This window comes from Catharus ustulatus, chromosome 40 (assembly GCF_009819885.2).
Source record: "Catharus ustulatus isolate bCatUst1 chromosome 40, bCatUst1.pri.v2, whole genome shotgun sequence".
NCBI lineage: Eukaryota > Metazoa > Chordata > Aves > Passeriformes > Turdidae > Catharus > Catharus ustulatus.
The window spans coordinates 258,719-275,384 of record NC_046260.1 but is presented as its reverse complement, the minus strand read 5'-3'; the positions used below and the strand labels follow the sequence as shown (position 1 = coordinate 275,384).

The 16,666-nt window shown below is 54.6% G+C and overlaps 2 protein-coding genes across 2 annotated transcripts in view; both read left to right on the top strand.

Moving 5' to 3' along the window:
* The first annotated feature begins 564 nt into the window (after positions 1-564).
* Positions 565-7,723, top strand: LOC117010226 (sal-like protein 2). Its single transcript, XM_033084518.1, has 4 exons — positions 565-704; positions 1,885-2,127; positions 7,276-7,366; positions 7,699-7,723. The coding sequence occupies exons 1-4, from the start codon at positions 565-567 to the stop codon at positions 7,714-7,716; spliced, it is 492 nt and encodes a 163-aa protein (XP_032940409.1). The 3' UTR covers positions 7,717-7,723.
* Positions 7,724-15,240: 7,517 nt separating this feature from the next.
* Positions 15,241-16,666, top strand: part of LOC117010225 (Snf2 related CREBBP activator protein) — a 74,801-nt gene continuing 73,375 nt past the window's right edge. The window contains exon 1 of the mRNA XM_033084517.1: positions 15,241-15,326. The gene's annotated coding sequence lies outside the window, so the exon portion shown is untranslated. The remainder of the gene's footprint in view (positions 15,327-16,666) is intronic.

Here is a 16,666-nt window from a genome sequence, read left to right as displayed (position 1 = left end):
CTGGGGTGACATGGGACACACCTGGGGGTACCTGTGACACACCTGGGCACACCTGGGCACACCTAGGTATATACAAGGTCACCTGAGGTCACCCTGCAGGTACCTGGGACACACCTGGGCACACCTGTGTCCATCCAAGGTCACCTGAGGTCACCCTTCGGGTACCTGTGACACACCTGGGGAACACCTGGGGACACCTGGGTACACCTGGGTACATCCAAGGTCACCTGAGGTCGCCCTGCGGGTACCTGGGCCACACCTGAGGTCATCCAGAGGCCACCTGGGCTGACCCCTGGTGCCACACCTGAGCTCACCTGGGGTCACCGGGACGTGGGGGAGGCCCGATGACCCCGTGACCGTCAGGGTGACCCCCAGGTGACCTTTGGGGACCCCCCCCCTTCCTTTCCCTCCCCCACGCGCGCGTTTTGGGGCGAAAACGGGGATTTTTTTGTGTTTCCGCTCCGTTTTGGCTCCGTTTGGATAAAAAAATGGATCAAAAAAACCCAAAACAATTTGTCGGAAATTTCTGGAAGGGAGGGGGATGGGCGGGAGGGGAATCCCGTCATGCTCTGCGCCACAGCCAAGATGGCAGCGCCCGTTGTTTCAAGATGGCGACTCCTACTTTTCCAAGATGGCGACGCCCACTGTTCCAAGATGGCGGCCTCCAGGCCGGAAGTGCCGGTGCAGCCCGGAAATGGAGACAAGTGAATGACTCTATGGACTGACTACGCCTCTTTTCATCAAGCCACGCCCACAAAGGGGCGTGGCAAAGCCGAGCTACTCAGTTGGTTTCCTCCACTTCAAATCTCGCGAGAGCGGTGGGAAAGGGGAGGCAGCGAGATGGGAACGGAATCTCGCGAGAGTTCTCACACAGAAGTGTTAAGATCTCGCGAGACTCAGGAAGACTGGCGAGGGAAGGGTTAAAATCTCACGTAGCTCCCGCTGAGATGCGTAGAGGTCTCGCGAGACTTTTCGAGGCTGAACGAGCAGGGGAACTGAAATCTAGCGGGATTGCCCATTGAAACGTTCTGAGGTCTCGCGAGAATTCAGGCGGCGGTAGGGCGGGAACGGGTAGCGAGGGAAAGGAGGGGTTAAATCTCGCGAGAACATCCATTGAAACGCACGGCGATCTCGCGAGATTTGCACGAAGGGCGGGAAGGAGGCAGGAACGAGGGAGAAGCCTCAGTTTGTGGGGATTGTTGAAGTCTCGCGAGAGAGCCCGTAGGAAAAGCGGTATGATCTCGCGCGACGTCGTTTGGCGGCAGGGGGATGAGGGTGGGGGAGGAAGGCCTGAAGGAAAGGGGAGGAAGGAAGGAAGAAAAGAAGGAGAGGGCTAAAGTTCGGCGACAGCGCTCATAGAAAAGCGTTACAATCTCGCGAGACTTCACGTGGCGGTAGGGAGGGCTGGATTAGCGAGAGTGGGCAGGGGAGGGCCGAGGTCTCGCGAGAGCGCTGTGCGCCCATTCAAACGCAAAGGAATCTCGCGAGACCTGGCGTGTGGGAAGGGCCTTAAGAGGGCGGGAGGAGCGACATCTCGCGAGATCGCAGTGCGACTCAATGGGAGGTCTCGCGACATTTGGCGCTGCGGGAGGGCGGGAAGGAGGAGCGAGGGACAGGGGGGAACCAGATCTCGCGTGGTCTCAATGAGTTTCAATGGGAGATCTCGCGAGATCTGCGGGGGGGCGGGTAGAGAGGGCGGGAAAGGGGAAAGGCGGGAGGAGCTGAGGGGGAGGAGGAAGGCGGGGGGGCGGTACGAGATCTCGCGAGAGCGCAACGCTTTCCCAATGGGCGCTCTCGCGAGATCTCGCCGGGCGCGCGCGCGGCCGCCGCCATTTGCCGGCGTCTCCCTCAGCCCCCCGGACTCCATTTCCCGTGAGCCCTGAGGGAGAAGGGGCGGAGGGGGGCTCGGGGGGGCCCGGGGGGGGCTCTGGGGGTGGTGAGGGGGGTCTCCCGTAGGGGGAGGGGGGCACTCGGCCGCCATTTGGCGTTGGAGGCGGAGCGGGAGCGGAGGCGCCTCCCCGGAGCCCCCCCCTCCTGTCCCGTCCTTCCGCCTCCTCCTCCTCCGCCTCCCCCCTCCGGGCTCCCCTCACCCCCCAGTGAAGAGGCAGGACCGGCCGGGAGCCATCGGTAACGGGGGAGCGGGGAGGGGGCGAGGGACCCCCGGCTGTGGGGGGCTCGGGGTGGGCTGAGCGAATCACCATGGGGGGGGGGCTGGGGAGGCCTGAGGGGATCCGGGGGGTTTTGTGTGAGGGGAGGGGGCGTCTCTGATCTGGGGTGAGGGTTTGTGAGGGGATTGGGGTCTCTGGTTTGGGGTGAGCGGCTGAGAGGGGTTTGGGGTCCCTGATTTAGGGTGAGGGGTTTGGGGGTCCTGGTTTGGGGTGAGGGAATTGGGGGGGGGTCTCTAATTTGGGGTGAGGGGCTGAGAGGGGATTGAGGGTCCCTGTCTGGGGCCTGAGGGGTTTGGGGGTCTCTGTTTTGGGGTGAGGGGATTGGGGGGGGGTCTCTGATGTCTCTGATTTGGGGTGAGGGGCTGTGAGGGGTTTGGGGGGCTCTAATTTGGGGTGAGGGGATGGGGGGCTTTGTCTGGGGCCTGAGGGGTTTGGGATCCCTGGTTTGGGGTGAGGGGTTGTGTGGGGTTTGGGGGTCTCTGATTTAGGGTGAGGGGTTTGGGGGTCCCTGGTTTGGGGTGAGGGGTTTGTGGGGGTCCTTGTCTGGGGCCTGAGGGGTTTGGGGGTCTCTGATTTGGGGTGAGGGGTTTGGGGGGGTGTCTGATTTGGGGTGAGGGGATTGGGGGGGTCTCTGATTTGGGGTGAGGGGCTGTGAGGGGATTGAGGGTTCATGATTTGGGGTGGGGGGTTGTGGGGTCCTTGTCTGGGGCCTGAGGGGTTTGGGGGTCTCTGATTTGGGGTGAGGGGCTGAGAGGGGCTGAGGGGTCCCTGATTGTAATGAGGGGGTTTGGGGGGGTCTCTGATTGTAGTGAGGGAATTGAGGGTCCCTGTCTGGGGCCTGAGGGGTCTGGAGGTCCCTGGTTTGGGGTGAGGGTCTCTGATTTGGGGTGAGGGTCTCTAATTTGGGGTGAGGGGTTGTGAGGGGATTGAGGGTCCCTGTCTGGGGCCTGAGGGGTTGGGGGGTCTCTGATTGTAGTGAGAGGTTTTGGGTCTCAGATTTGGGGTGAGGGGATTGGGGGTCTCAGATTTGGGGTGAGGGGATTGGGGGTCTCTGATTTGGGGTGAGGGGTTTGGGGGTCTCTGATTGTAGTGAGGGGCTGGGGGATTGTCTGGTTTGGCGTGAGGGTCTCAGATTTGGGGTGAGAGTTAGGGATTCCAGCTGTGGGGCTGGGGGTGCATTTTGGTGGTCTCTGCTTTTGTGTGAGGGATTGGGGGGTCCCTGATTGGGGTGAGGAGCTGAGAGGGGCTGGGGGGGGGTCCTTGATTTGGGGTGAGGGGTTTGGGGGATTCTCTGGTTTGGGGTGAGGGATTGTGAGGGGTTGTGAGGGATTTGGGGATTCTCGGATTTGAGGTGAGGGATTTGGGGGTCCCTGTCTGGGGCCTGAGGGGTTTGAGGGTCCCTGATTTGGGGTGAGGGGTTTGGGGGTCTCTGATTTGGGTGAGAGACTGTGAGTGGATTGGGGGGGTCTTTGTCTGGGGCTTGAGGAGTTTGGGGGTCTCTGATTTGGGGTGAGGGGTCTGGGGGGGGTCTCTGATTTGGGGTGAGGGGCTGGGGGGTTTGGGGTCCCTGATTTGGGGTGAGGGGTTTGGGGGTCTCTGGTTTGAGATGATGGGTTTGGGGGTCCCTGTCTGGGGCCTGAGGAGTTTGGGATCCCTGGTTTGGGGGTCTCTGGTTTGGGGTGAGGGTCTCTGATTTGGGGTGAGGGTTTGGGGTCTGTGGGGCTGGGGATGTATTTTGTGGGCCTCTGATTTGGGGTGAGGGACCCCCAGAGTGGGGCTAAGATTTTGGGGCAGCCCCAGAGCCTTGGAGTGGGGTGAGGGCTCAGTTTGGGGGTCCCAGTGTGGGGTCAGGGGTCAGTTTGGGGGTCCCAGTGTGGGGTTAGGGGTCAGTTTTGGGGTCCCAGTGTGGGGTCTGGGGTCAGTTTGGGGGTCCCAGTTTGGGGTTTGGGGTCACTTTGGGGTTTGAGACCCCCATAATGAGATTTGGGGTCACTTTGGGGTCCCAGTGTGGGGTCAGGGCTCAGTTTGGGGTCCCAGTGTGGGGTCAGGGCTCAGTTTTGGGGTCCCAGGTTGGGATTTTGGGGTCCCAGTGTGGGGTCTGGGGTCAGTTTGGGGGTCCCAGTTTGGGGTTTGGGGTCACTTTGGGGTTTGAGACCCCCATAATGAGATTTGGGGTCACTTTGGGGTCCCAGTGTGGGGTCAGGGCTCAGTTTGGGGTCCCAGTGTGGGGTCAGGGCTCAGTTTGGGGTCACTGTGGGGTTTGAGGACCCCCAATTTGGGCTCAGGGCTCAGTTTGGGGGTCCCAGGTTGGGATTTTGGGGTCCCCATATGGGGTGAGGGACCCTGAGTGGGGGCTGAGACCCCCAGTGTGAGATTTGGGGTCAGTTTGGGGTTCCCATTATGGGGTTTGGGGTCAGTTTTGGGGTCCCAGTGTGGGCTCAGGACTCAGTTTGGGGATCCTGGTGTGGGGTTTGAGAACCCCCATGAAGGGTTTGGGGTCACTTTGAGGTTTTGGGGTTTCAGGTATAGGGTGAGAGAGCCCAGGTGGGGTTTGAGACCCCCATAAAGAGATTTGGGGTCAGTTTTGGGGTCTGTGTGTGGGGTCAGGGCTCAGTTTTGGGGTCCCAGTGTGGGGTTTGGGGTCACTTTGGGGTTTGGTGTCAGTTTGGGGGTCCCAGAGTGGGGTCAGGGCTCAGTTTTGGGGTCACTGTGGGGTTTGAGGACCCCCAGTGTGAGGTTTGGGATCAGTTTGGGGGTCCCGTTATGGGATTTGGGGTCACTTTGGGGGTCCCAGTGTTGTGTTTGGGATCAGTTTGGGGTTTCAGGACCCCCAGTGAGGGGTTTGGGGTCAGTTTTGGGGTACCAGTTTGGGGTTTTGGATCAGTTTTGATGTCCCAGTGTGGGGTTTGGGGTCACTTTGGGGTTTGAGACCCCCATAATGAGATTTGGGGTCACTTTGGGGTCCCAGTGTGGGGTCAGGGCTCAGTTTTGGGGTCCCAGTGTGGGGTCAGGGCTCAGTTTTGGGGTCCCAGTGTGGGGTCAGGGCTCAGTTTGGGGTCACTGTGGGGTTTGAGGACCCCCAATTTGGGGTTTGGGATCAGTTTGGGGGTCCCAGGTTGGGATTTAGGGGTCCCCATATGGGGTGAGGGACCCTGAGTGGGGGCTGAGACCCCCAGTGTGAGATTTGGGGTCAGTTTGGGGGTCCCATTATGGGGTTTGGGGTCAGTTTTGGGGACCCAGTGTGGGCTCAGGACTCGGTTTGGGGATCCTGGTGTGGGGTTTGAGGACCCCCAGTGTGGGGTTTGGGGTCACTTTGAGGTTTTGGGGTTTCAGGTGTAGGGTGAGAGAGCCCAGGTGGGGTTTGAGACCCCCATAAAGAGATTTGGGGTCAGTTTTGGGGTCTGTGTGTGGGGTCAGGGCTCAGTTTTGGGGTCTTGGTGTGGGGTTTGGGGTCACTTTGGGGTCAGGGCTCAGTTTGGGGGTCCCAGTGTGGGGTCAGGGCTCAGTTTGGGGTCACTGTGGGGTTTGAGGACCCCCAGTGTGAGATTTGGGATCAGTTTGGGGGTCCCGTTATGGGATTTGGGGTCACTTTGGGGGTCCCAGTGTTGTGTTTGGGATCAGTTTGGGGTTTCAGGACCCCCAGTGAGGGGTTTGGGGTCAGTTTTGGGGTACCAGTTTGGGGTTTGGGACCAGTTTTGATGTCCCAGTTTGGGGTTTGGGGTCTCTTTGGGGTTTGAGAACCCCCATAAAGAGATTTGGGGTCAGTTTTGGGGTCTGTGTGTGGGGTCAGGGCTCAGTTTGGGGTCACTTTGGGGTTGAGCACCCCCAGGGTGAGTTTTAGGGGTCTCAGGTGTGGGGTGAGAGAGCCCAGGTGGGGTCTGAGACCCCCAGGAGGGGTTTGGGGTCAGATTTGGGGTCCCAGTTTGGGGTCAGTTTGGGGTTTTAGGACCCCCGGTTTGGGGTTTTGGGCTCAGTTTGGGGTCCCAGTTTGGGGTTTGGGGCTGCCTGTGTGGGACAGGTGACCCCCAGGTGGGACAGGTGACCCCACATGGGGACAGGTGACCCCCAGGTGTGCTCAGGTACCCCCAGGTGAGCTCAGCTGTCCTATTTCACCTGTCCCAGGTGAGCTCACCTGTCCTGTCTCACCTGTCCCAGCTGTGCTCACCTGTCCTGTCTCACCTGTCCTGTCTCACCTGTCCCAGGTGTTCTCACCTGTTCCTATCTCACCTGTCCCAGGTGTGCTCACCTGTCCTGTCTCACCTGTCCCAGGTGTGCTCACCTGTCCTGTCTCACCTGTCCCATCTGTGCTCACCTGTTCTCTCACCTGTCCTGTCTCACCTGTGCTCCCCTGTCCTGTCTCACCTGTCCCAGGGGTTCTCACCTGTCCCATCTCACCTGTCCTGTCTCACCTGTCCCAGCTGTACTCACTTCTCTCACCTGTCCTATCTCACCTGTCCCAGGTGTGCTCACCTGTCTCACCTGTCCCATCTCACCTGTCCCAGCTGTGCTTACCTGTCCTGTCTCACCTGTCCCATCTCACCTGTCCCAGCTGTGCTTACCTGTCCCATCTCACCTGTCCTGTCTCACCTGTCCCAGCTGTACTCACTTCTCTCACCTGTCTTGTCTCACCTGTCCCAGGTGTGCTCACCTGTCTCACCTGTCCCAGCTGTGCTCACCTGTCCTGTCTCACCTGTTCCTGTCTCACCTGTCCCAGGTGTGCTCACCTGTCCTGTCTCACCTGTTCCTGTCTCACCTGTCCCAGGTGTGCTCATCTGTTTCTATCTCACCTGTCTCACCTGTCCTGTCTCACCTGTCTCATCTGTGCTTGCCTGTTCCTATCTCACCTGTCCCAGGTGTTCTCACCTGTCTCACCTGTCCCAACTGTGCTCACCTGTCCTGTCTCACCTGTCCCAGCTGTACTCACCTGTCTCACCTGTGTCTCTCACCTGTCTCACCTGTGTCTCTCACCTGTCCCAGGTGTGCTCACCTGTCTCACCTGTGTCTCTCACCTGTCCCAGGTGTGCTCACCTGTCCTGTCTCACCTGTCCTGTCTCACCTGTCCCAGGTGTGCTCACCTGTCTCACCTGTCCTGTCTCACCTGTCCCAGGTGTGCTCACCTGTCCCAGGACGCCGCCCCCGCCTCACCGGCACCGTGGAAGTGGAGTGTGAGGAGGAGGAGGAGGGCCCCGCGCACACAGGTGAGGGGGAGGGGACAGGTGAGAGGTGACAGGTAAGGGAGGGGCTCAGGTGAGAGGGGACAGGTAAGGGAGGGGCTCAGGTGAGAGGGGACAGGTAAGGGAGGGGACAGGTGAGAGGGGACAGGTGAGGGAGGGGCTCAGGTGGGGGGAGGGGCTCAGGTGATTGTCACCTGTCCCAGGTGTGATGTCCTCTGTGCAGGTGCCACAGCCCAGGTGAGGCTGGGGTGGCTCAGGGTGGCTCAGGTGTATCCAGGTGTCTCCAGGTGTATCTCAGGTGTCCCCAGGTGTATCTCAGGTGTAACTCAGGTGTGTTACCTGTGTTTTCTCCCCAGGTGCCTCAGCCCAGGTGAGGCTGGGGTTGCTCAGGTGTATCTCAGGTGTATCCCAGGTGTATCTCAGGTGTACCCAGGTGTGTGTTACCTGTCTCAGGTGTGTTACCTGTGTTTATTTGCAGGTGCCTCAGCCCAGGTGAGGCTGGGGTGGCTCAGGGCAGTTCAGGTGTATCTCAGGTGTATCTCAGGTGTAACTCAGGTGTACTCAGGTGTACCCAGGTGTGTGTTACCTGTCTCAGGTGTATCTCAGGTGTAACTCAGGTGTGTTATATCTCTTTTCTCCCCAGGTGCCTCAGCCCAGGTGAGGCTGGGGTTACTCAGGTGTATCTCAGGTATCTCAGGTGTATCTCAGGTGTGCCTAGGTGTGTGTTACCTGTCTCAGGTGTGTTACCTGTGTTCTCTCCCCAGGTGCCTCAGCCCAGGTGAGGCTGGGGTGGTTCAAGTGAGCTCAGGTGTATCTCAGGTGTGCCCAGGTGTATCTCAGGTGTATCTCAGGTGTAACTCAGGTGTACCTAAGTGTAACCCAGGTGTGTTTATTTGCAGGTGCCTCAGCCCAGGTGAGGCTGGGGTGGCTCAGGCAGGTTCAGGTGTATCCCAGGTGTGCCCAGGTGTGTCTCACCTGTCTCAGGTATTTTTTACCTGTGTTTATTTGCAGGTGCCTCAGCCCAGGTGAGGCTGGGGTTACTCAGGTGAGGTCAGGTGTACCCAGGTGTGTGTTACCTGTCTCAGGTGTGTTACCTGTGTTTATTTTCAGGTGCCTCAGCCCAGGTGAGGCTGGGGTGGCTCAGGGCAGTTCAGGTGTATCTCAGGTGTAACCCAGGTGTACCCAAGTGTGTGTTACCTGTCTCAGATGTGTTTTTTACCTGTTTTCTCCCCAGGTGCCTCAGCCCAGGTGAGGCTGGGGTAGCTCAGGTGAGCTCAGTTGTATCTCAGGTGTACTCAGGTGTATCTCAGGTGTAACTCAGGTGTGTTTTTTTGCAGGTGCCTCAGCCCAGGTGAGACTGGGGTGGCTCAGGCAGGTTCAGGTGTATCTCAGGTGTATCCAGGTGTATCTCAGGTGTGTGTTACCTGTCTCAGGTGTGTTATATCTGTTCTCTCCCCAGGTGCCTCAGCCCAGGTGAGGCTGGGGTGGCTCAGGTGTATCTCAGGTGTACCCAGGTGTATCTCAGTTGTATCTCAGGTGTGTGTTACCTGTCCCAGGTGTATCTCAGGTGTCCCCAGGTGTGTGTTACCTGTCCCAGGTGTACTCAGGTGTAACTCAGATGTGTTTTTTACCTGTTTTCTCCCCAGGTGCCTCAGCCCAGGTGAGGCTGGGGTGGCTCAGGCAGGTTCACGTGTATCTCAGGTGTATCCAGGTGTGTGTTACCTGTCTCAGGTATATCTCAGGTATATTTTACCTGTGTTTTTTGGCAGGTGCCTCAGCCCAGGTGAGGCTGGGGTGGCTCAGGTGTACTCAGGTGTATCTCAGGTGTATGCTATCACTTCTCAGGTGTCCCCAGGTGTGTGTTACCTGTCCCAGGTGTATCTCAGGTGTAACCCAGGTGTATCTCAGGTGTAACTCAGGTGTATCTCAGGTGTCCCCAGGTGTGTTTTACCTGTCCCAGGTGTAACTCAGGTGTACTCAGGTGTGTGTTACCTGTCTCAGGTGTGTCTCAGGTGTATCTCAGGTGTATTTTACCTGTGTTACCTGTGTTTATTTGCAGGTGCCTCAGCCCAGGTGAGGCTGGGGTGGCTCAGGGCAGTTCAGGTGTATCTCAGGTGTATCTCAGGTGTGTGTTACCTGTCTCAGGTGTGTTTTATCTGTTCTCTCCCCAGGTGCCTCAGCCCAGGTGAGGCTGGGCCGCCCGGGCGCCCCCCCCCAGCATGAGGCGCCGCCTTCCCAGCAGCCCCTGCGGCCGGGGGGGGGAGGCGGCCCCGGGGCCCCCCCGCCCCACCCCCACCCCCACCCACAGCCCCCCCTGCACCCACAGGTGAGTCTGGGGGAGGGGAGGGGGGGAGGGGAGGGGAGGGCAAAAATGACTCCAAAAATTGCCAAAAATTTAAAAAAAATGGCCACAAAATTCACTAAAAATGGCCCAAAAATTGCCCAGAATTGTCCCAAAAACAGCCCAAAAATTCCTCAAAATTACCCCAAAAATGGCTGCAAAATCACCCAGAAATTCCCCCAAAATGACCCCAAAATTCCCCAAAATTTACCCAAAAATGGCTCCTAAATTTCCCAGAATTACCTCCAAAATGGTCCCAAAATTCCCCAAAAATGGCTCCAAAGTCACCCAAAAATTCAAAAAAAAGGCCCCAAAATTCCTAAAAAATGGCCCCAAAATCACCCAAATATTCCCCAAAATTACCCAAAAATTGACTGCAAAGTTCCCCAAAAATGGCCCCAAAATCACCCAAAAAAATGGCCCCAAAATCACCCAAAAATTCCCAAAAATGGCCCCAAAATCACCCAAAAAAATAGTCCCAGAATCACCCAAAAATTCCCAAAAAATGGCCCTGAAATCACCCAAAAATTTCCCAAAATCACCCCAAAATTCCTCAAAATTACCCAAAAATTGACCACAAAGTTCCCCAAAAATGGCCCCAAAATGACCTGAAAATGGCCCCAAAAATTCCCAAAAATTGAAAAAAAAAGGCACCAAAGTGTCTAAAAAATGGCTCCAAAATTTCCCAAAAATTCCCCAAAAATCCCCCAAAAATGGCCCCAAAATTACACAAAAATTCCCAAAAATTGTAAAATAAAAGGACCCAAAATGCCTCAAAAATGGCCCAAAATTTCCCCAAAAATTCAAAAAAATGGCCCCAAGAATTCGCCAAAAATGGCCCAAAAATTTCCAATAAAATGGCCCAAAATCATCCAAAAATGGACCTAAAATATCCCAAAAATTGCCTGAAAATGGCCCCAAAAATTCCCCAAAAATTAAAAAAAATGGCCCCAAAAATGGCCCCAAAATCACCCAAAATTTCCAAAAAATGGATCCAAAATAGCTCAAAAATTCCCCAAAAATGGCCCCAAAATTAACAAAAATTCCCCAAAAATGGCCCCAAAATTACCCAAAAATTACCCAAAAATTGGCCCCAAAATGACCTGAAAATGGCCCCAAAAATTCCCAAAAATTGAAAAAAAAAGGCACCAAAGTGTTTAAAAAATGGCTCCAAAATTACCCAAAAATTTAAAAAAAAAATGGCCCCAAAATTCCCCAGAATTGCCCCAAAAATGGCTCTAAAATTCCCCAAAAATTCCCCAAAAATGGCCCTAAAATCACCTTGAAATTACCAAAAAATGACCTAAAATAACCTAAAAATGGCTCCAAAAATCACCCAAAAATTCCCCAAAAACAGCCCCAAAATTTCCCAAAAAATGGCCCCAAAATTTTGAAAAAATGGCCCAAAAATTCCCAAAAAATTCCCTAAAAATGGCCACAAAATCACCCAAAAATTCCCTAAAAATTCCCCAAAATAGCCCAAAAAATGGCCCCAAAATTTCCCCAAAAATTCCCCAAAAATGTCCCCAAAATTCCCAAAAAATTCCCAAAATGTCTAAAGTAAGGCTCCAAAATTTCCCCAAAAATTAAAAAAAATTCTCCAAAAAATTCCCAAAAATGGCCCCAAAATCACCCAAAAAAGGCCCCAAAATTTCCCCAAAAATTCAAAAAAATGGCCCCAAAAATTCCCCAAAATTCCCCAAAATGTCTAAAAAATGGCTCCAAAATTTCCCCAAAAATTCAAAAAAATGGCCCCAAAATCACCCAAAAATTCCCTAAAAATTCCCCAAAACAACCCAAAAAATGGTCTCAAAATTTTCCAGTAATTGAAAATAATAATGGCCCCAAAATACCTAAAAAATTACCCCAAAAATTCCCTAAAAATGTCCCCAAAATCACCCAAAAATTCCCCAAAATGGTCCTAAAATCACCCAGAAAAGGCCCCAAAATCATCCAAAAATGGCTCCAGAAATTCCCTAAAAAATAATTTAAAAAACCCCCCTTAAATTCCCAAAAATGGCCCAAAAATTTTCCAAAAATTCCCTAAAAGTGGCTCCAAAATTCCCAAAAATTAAAAATATAGTCCCAAAGATTCCCCAAAACTTCTCCAAAAATGGCCCCAGAATCACCCAAAATGGACCCAAAATTGACCCTAAAATCAACTCCAAAATCAACCAAAAACGCCTCCAAATTACCTAAAATGACCCCAAAAATTTCCCAAAATTTCCCAAAATTACCCCAAAAATGGCTCCAAAATCACCTGGAGTTACTTCAAAAATGACCCCAAAAATTCCCAAAAAGTGGCCCCAAAAGTTCAAAATAATGGCCCAAAAATGTCCCCAAAATTTCCAAAAATTTAAAAAAATGGCCCCAAAAATTCCCTTGAGAGTGGCCCCAAAAATTCCCCAAAATTCCCCAAAAATGGTCCCAGAATTTCCCAAAAAATGTCCCAAAATGTCCCCAAAATTGTCCCCAAAAAATTCCCAAAAAATTTCCCCAAAAAGTTTTTAAAATCCCCAAAATGGTCCCCAAAATGTCCCAATAAATATCAAAAAAATGTCCCCAAAATGACCCCAAAAATTTCAAAAGAAATTCCCCAAAAATGTCCCCAAAATGTCGGAAAAAATTTCACAAAAACGTCCCCAAAATTCCATAAAATCATCCAAAATGTCCCCAAGAAATGTCCCCAAAATTTCACAAAAATGTCCCCAAAAATGTCCCCAAAATTTCCTCAATTTTTCCATGAAATGTCCCCAAAAATTCCCAAAATGTCCCCAAAAATTATAAAAAAATCCCCAAAATTTCCTCAAATTCTCCATAAAATGTCCCCAAATGTCCCCAAAAAATGTCCTCAAAAATGTCCCCAAATGTCCCCAAAATTCCCCGAAATGTCCCAAAAATGCCGAATTTTGTGTCCCTAGGTGCCAGCTGCCAGAGTGACATTTGTGTCCCCAATGTCCCATTAATGTCACATTTGTCCCCAGGTGCCACCAGACAGGATGTCCACGGTGTCCCCAAAGTCCCCAGTGTCACATTGATGGCATTTCTGTCCCCGGTGTGACATTATTTGTGTCCCCAATGTCCCCAGTGTCACATTGATGACATTGTTTGTGTCCCCAGGTGCCACTCAGGATGACGGGGTCCGGCCCCGTGTCCCCAGTGTCACATTGATGATGACATTGATGTGACAATGATGTGACATTGATGTCACATTTGTCCCCCCAGGTGCCACTCAGGATGACAGGCTCCGGCCCAGTGTCCCCACTGTGACATTGATGACATCTAGTGACATTAATGTGACATTGTTTGTGTCCCCAGGTGCCACTCAGGATGACAGGCTCTGGCCCAGTGTCCCCAGTGTGACATTAATGTCACATTTGTCCCCACAGGTGCCACTCAGGATGACAGGCTCCGGCCCGGTGTCCCCAGTGTGACACTGATGTCCCCAATGTGACAATGATGAAATTGATGTGACACTGATGTTGTTTGTGTCCCCAGGTGCCACTCAGGATGACAGGCTCTGGCCCGGTGTCCCCAGTGTCACACTGATGTCCCCAATGTGACAATGATGACAATGATGACAATGTGATGTTGTTTGTGTCCCCAGGTGCCACTCAGGATGACAGGCTCCAGCCCAGTGTCCCCAGTGTCCCCAATGTCACATTAATGTCACATTTGTCCCCAGGTGCCACCTGGCAGGCTCTGGCCTGGTGTCCCCAATGTCACATTTGTGTCCCCAGGTGCCACCAGGCAGGGTGACAGGCTCCAGCCCAGTGTCCCCAATGTCAGTTGATGTCCCCAATGTGACATTGATGACATTTCTGTCCCCCCAGGTGCCACCAGTCAAGTTCCAGCTCCAGCCCGGTGTCCCCAAAGTCCCCAATGTCACATTGATGACATTAATGTCACATTTGTGTCCCTGTTATTGTCCCCAGGTGCCACCAGGCAGGATGACAGGGATGTCCCCGGTGTCCCCAGTGTCACATTGATGTCACATTTGTCCCCAGGTGCCACCAGGCAGGATGTCCAGGGTGTCCCCAATGTCCCCAATGTCACATTGATGACATTTCTGTCCCCAGTGTCACATTGTTTGTGTCCCCAATGCCACATTTGTGTCCCCAGGTGCCACCAGGCAGGATGTCTGGGCTGTCCCCAATGTCCCCAATGTCACATTGATGACACTGATGTCACATTTGTGTCCCTGTTAATGTCCCCAGGTGCCACCAGTCAGGATGACTAGGGTGTCCCCAATGTCTCATTAATGTCACATTTCTGTCCCCAGGTGCCACCACTCAGGATGACAGGCTCCGGCCCGGTGTCCCCAGTGTGACATTGAAGTGACATTGATGTCCCCAGTGTGACAATGTGACATTATTTGTGTCCCCAGGTGCCACCTGTCAGGATGACAGCTCCAGCTCGGTGTCCCCAATGTCCCATTAATGTCACATTTGTCCCCAGGTGCCACCTGGCAGGCTCTGGCCTGGTGTCCCCAATGTCACATTTGTGTCCCCAGGTGCCACCAGGCAGGATGACAGGCTCTGGCCTGGTGTCCCCAATGTCACACTAATGTCACATTTGTCCCCAGGTGCCACCAGGCAGGATGACCAGGGTGTCCCCAATGTCACATTTGTGTCCCCAGGTGCCACTCAGGATGACAGGCTCGGGCCCGGTGTCCCCAGTGTCACATTAATGTCACATTTGTCCCCACAGGTGCCACTCAGGATGACCGGCTCTGACCCGGTGTCCCCAGTGTCCCCAGTGTGACATTGATGTGACAATGATGACATTAATGTCACATTTGTGTCCCCAGGTGCCACTCAGGATGACAGGGTCCGGCCCGGTGTCCCCGGCCTCCTCCGGGGGCTCTCCCGGCTCCCCCTCCCCCCCGTTCCGGTGTCCCCAGTGTCACACTGATGTGACAATGATGACATTGATGTGACAATGATGACATTTGTCCCCCCAGGTGCCACTCAGGATGACGGGGTCTGGCCCGGTGTCCCCAGTGTCACATTAATGCCACATTTGTCCCCCCAGGTGCCACTCAGGATGACAGGCTCCGGCCTGGTGTCCCCAATGTGACAATGTGACATTGATGTGACACTGATGACATTTCTGTCCCTGTCACTGTCCCCAGGTGCCACTCAGGATGACAGGCTCGGGCCCGGTGTCCCCAATGTCCCATTAATGTCACATTTGTCCCCCCAGGTGCCACTCAGGATGACAGGCTCCGGCCCGGTGTCCCCAGTGTGACACTGATGTTGTTTGTGTCCCCAGGTGCCACTCAGGATGACAGGCTCGGGCCCGGTGTCCCCAGTGTGACATTGATGTGACAGTGATGACGTTGATGTGACATTGTTTGTGTCCCCAGGTGCCACTCAGGATGACAGGCTCTGGCCCGGTGTCCCCGGTGTCACACTGATGATCTTTCTGTCCCCAATGTCCCCCCAGGTGCCACTCAGGATGACAGGCTCGGGCCCGGTGTCCCCGGCCTCCTCCGGGGGCTCTCCCGGCTCCCCCTCCCCCCCCGTCCCCCCCCGGCCGGCGCCGCCCCCCGAGGGCCCCCCCGAGGGTCCCCCCGGGCCCCCCGAGCCCCCCTGGCTGTGGGAGAGGAGCCCGGCCGAGATCGCTGAGCAGGCCAGACATGTGAGTGTTAAACTGGTTTATACTGGGATGGACTGGGAATGGACTGGGAGGGACTGGGAATGGACTGGGAGGGACTGGGATACACTGGGATGCACTAGGATGGACTGGGAGAGGAGATTGCCGAGCAGGCCAGACATGTAAGGGTTAAACTGGAAGTACTGGTTTGTACTGGGAATGGGAGTACTGGTTTGTACTGGGAATGGGAGTACTGGTTTGTACTGGGAGGGGATGGGAATTGACTGGGATACACTGGGAATAGACTGGGAGGGACTGGGAGAGGAGCCCGGCCGAGATCGCTGAGCAGGCCAGACATGTAAGGGTTAAACTGGTTTATACTGGTTATACTGGGAATGGACTGGGATGGACTGGGATGGGCTGGGAGAGGAACCTGACCGAGATTGCAGAGCAGGCCAGACATGTGAGTGTTAACTGGGAGTACTGGTTATACTGGGAATGGGCTGGGAGGGACTGGGAGGGACTGGGATACACTAAGGGAGGATTGGAACTCACTGGGATGGACTGGGAGGGACTGGGATGGACTGGGAGAGGAGCCCGGCCGAGATCGCTGAGCAGGCCAGACATGTAAGGGTTAACTGGTTATACTGGTTTGTACTGGGAATGGACTGGGAGGGACTGGGATACACTGGGAATGGACTGGGATACACTGGGAGAGGAGCCCAGCGGAGATTGCAGAGCAGGCCAGACATGAGAGTGTTAAACTGGTTTATACTGGTTTGTACTGGGAGTACTGGTTTGTACTGGGAGGGACTGGGACACACTGGGATGGACTGGGAGGGACTGGGAGAGGAGCCCGGCTGAGATAGCAGAGCAGGCCAGACATGTGAGTTATACTGGGAATACTGGTTTGTACTGGTTGTACTGGGAATGGGAGTACTGGTTTGTACTGGGAATGGACTGGGATGGGCTGGGAGTGACTGAGAGAGGAGCCCAGCAGAGATCGCAGAGCAGGCCAGACATGTAAGGGTTAAACTGGGAGTACTGGTTATACTGGGAATGGGCTGGGGTACACCAGGAATGGACTGGGACACACTGGGATACACTGGGAATGGACTGGGAGGGACTGGGAGAGGAGCCCGGCCGAGATCACAGAGCAGGCCAGACATGTGAGTGTTGTACTGGTTTATACTGGGATGGACTGGGAGGGACTGGGAGAGACTGGGAGGGACTGGGAGAGACTGGGAGGGACTGGGATGGACTGGGAGGGACTGGGATGGACTGGGAGAGGAGCCCGGCCGAGATCGCTGAGCAGACCAGACATGTAAGGGTTAACTGGTTATACTGGGAGTACTGGGAATGGACTGGGAATGGACTGGGGTACA

Excerpts from the sequence above, each read along its gene's own strand:
- LOC117010226 (XM_033084518.1), top strand. The coding sequence starts at position 565 with ATGCTCTGCGCCACAGCCAAGATGGCAGCGCCCGTTGTTTCAAGATGG. Across the intron at positions 705-1,884 it reads CAGCCCGGAAATGGAGACAA|GGAGAAGGGGCGGAGGGGGG; the intron begins GTGAATGACTCT and ends GTGAGCCCTGAG. Across the intron at positions 2,128-7,275 it reads GGACCGGCCGGGAGCCATCG|GTGTGCTCACCTGTCCCAGG; the intron begins GTAACGGGGGAG and ends CACCTGTCCCAG.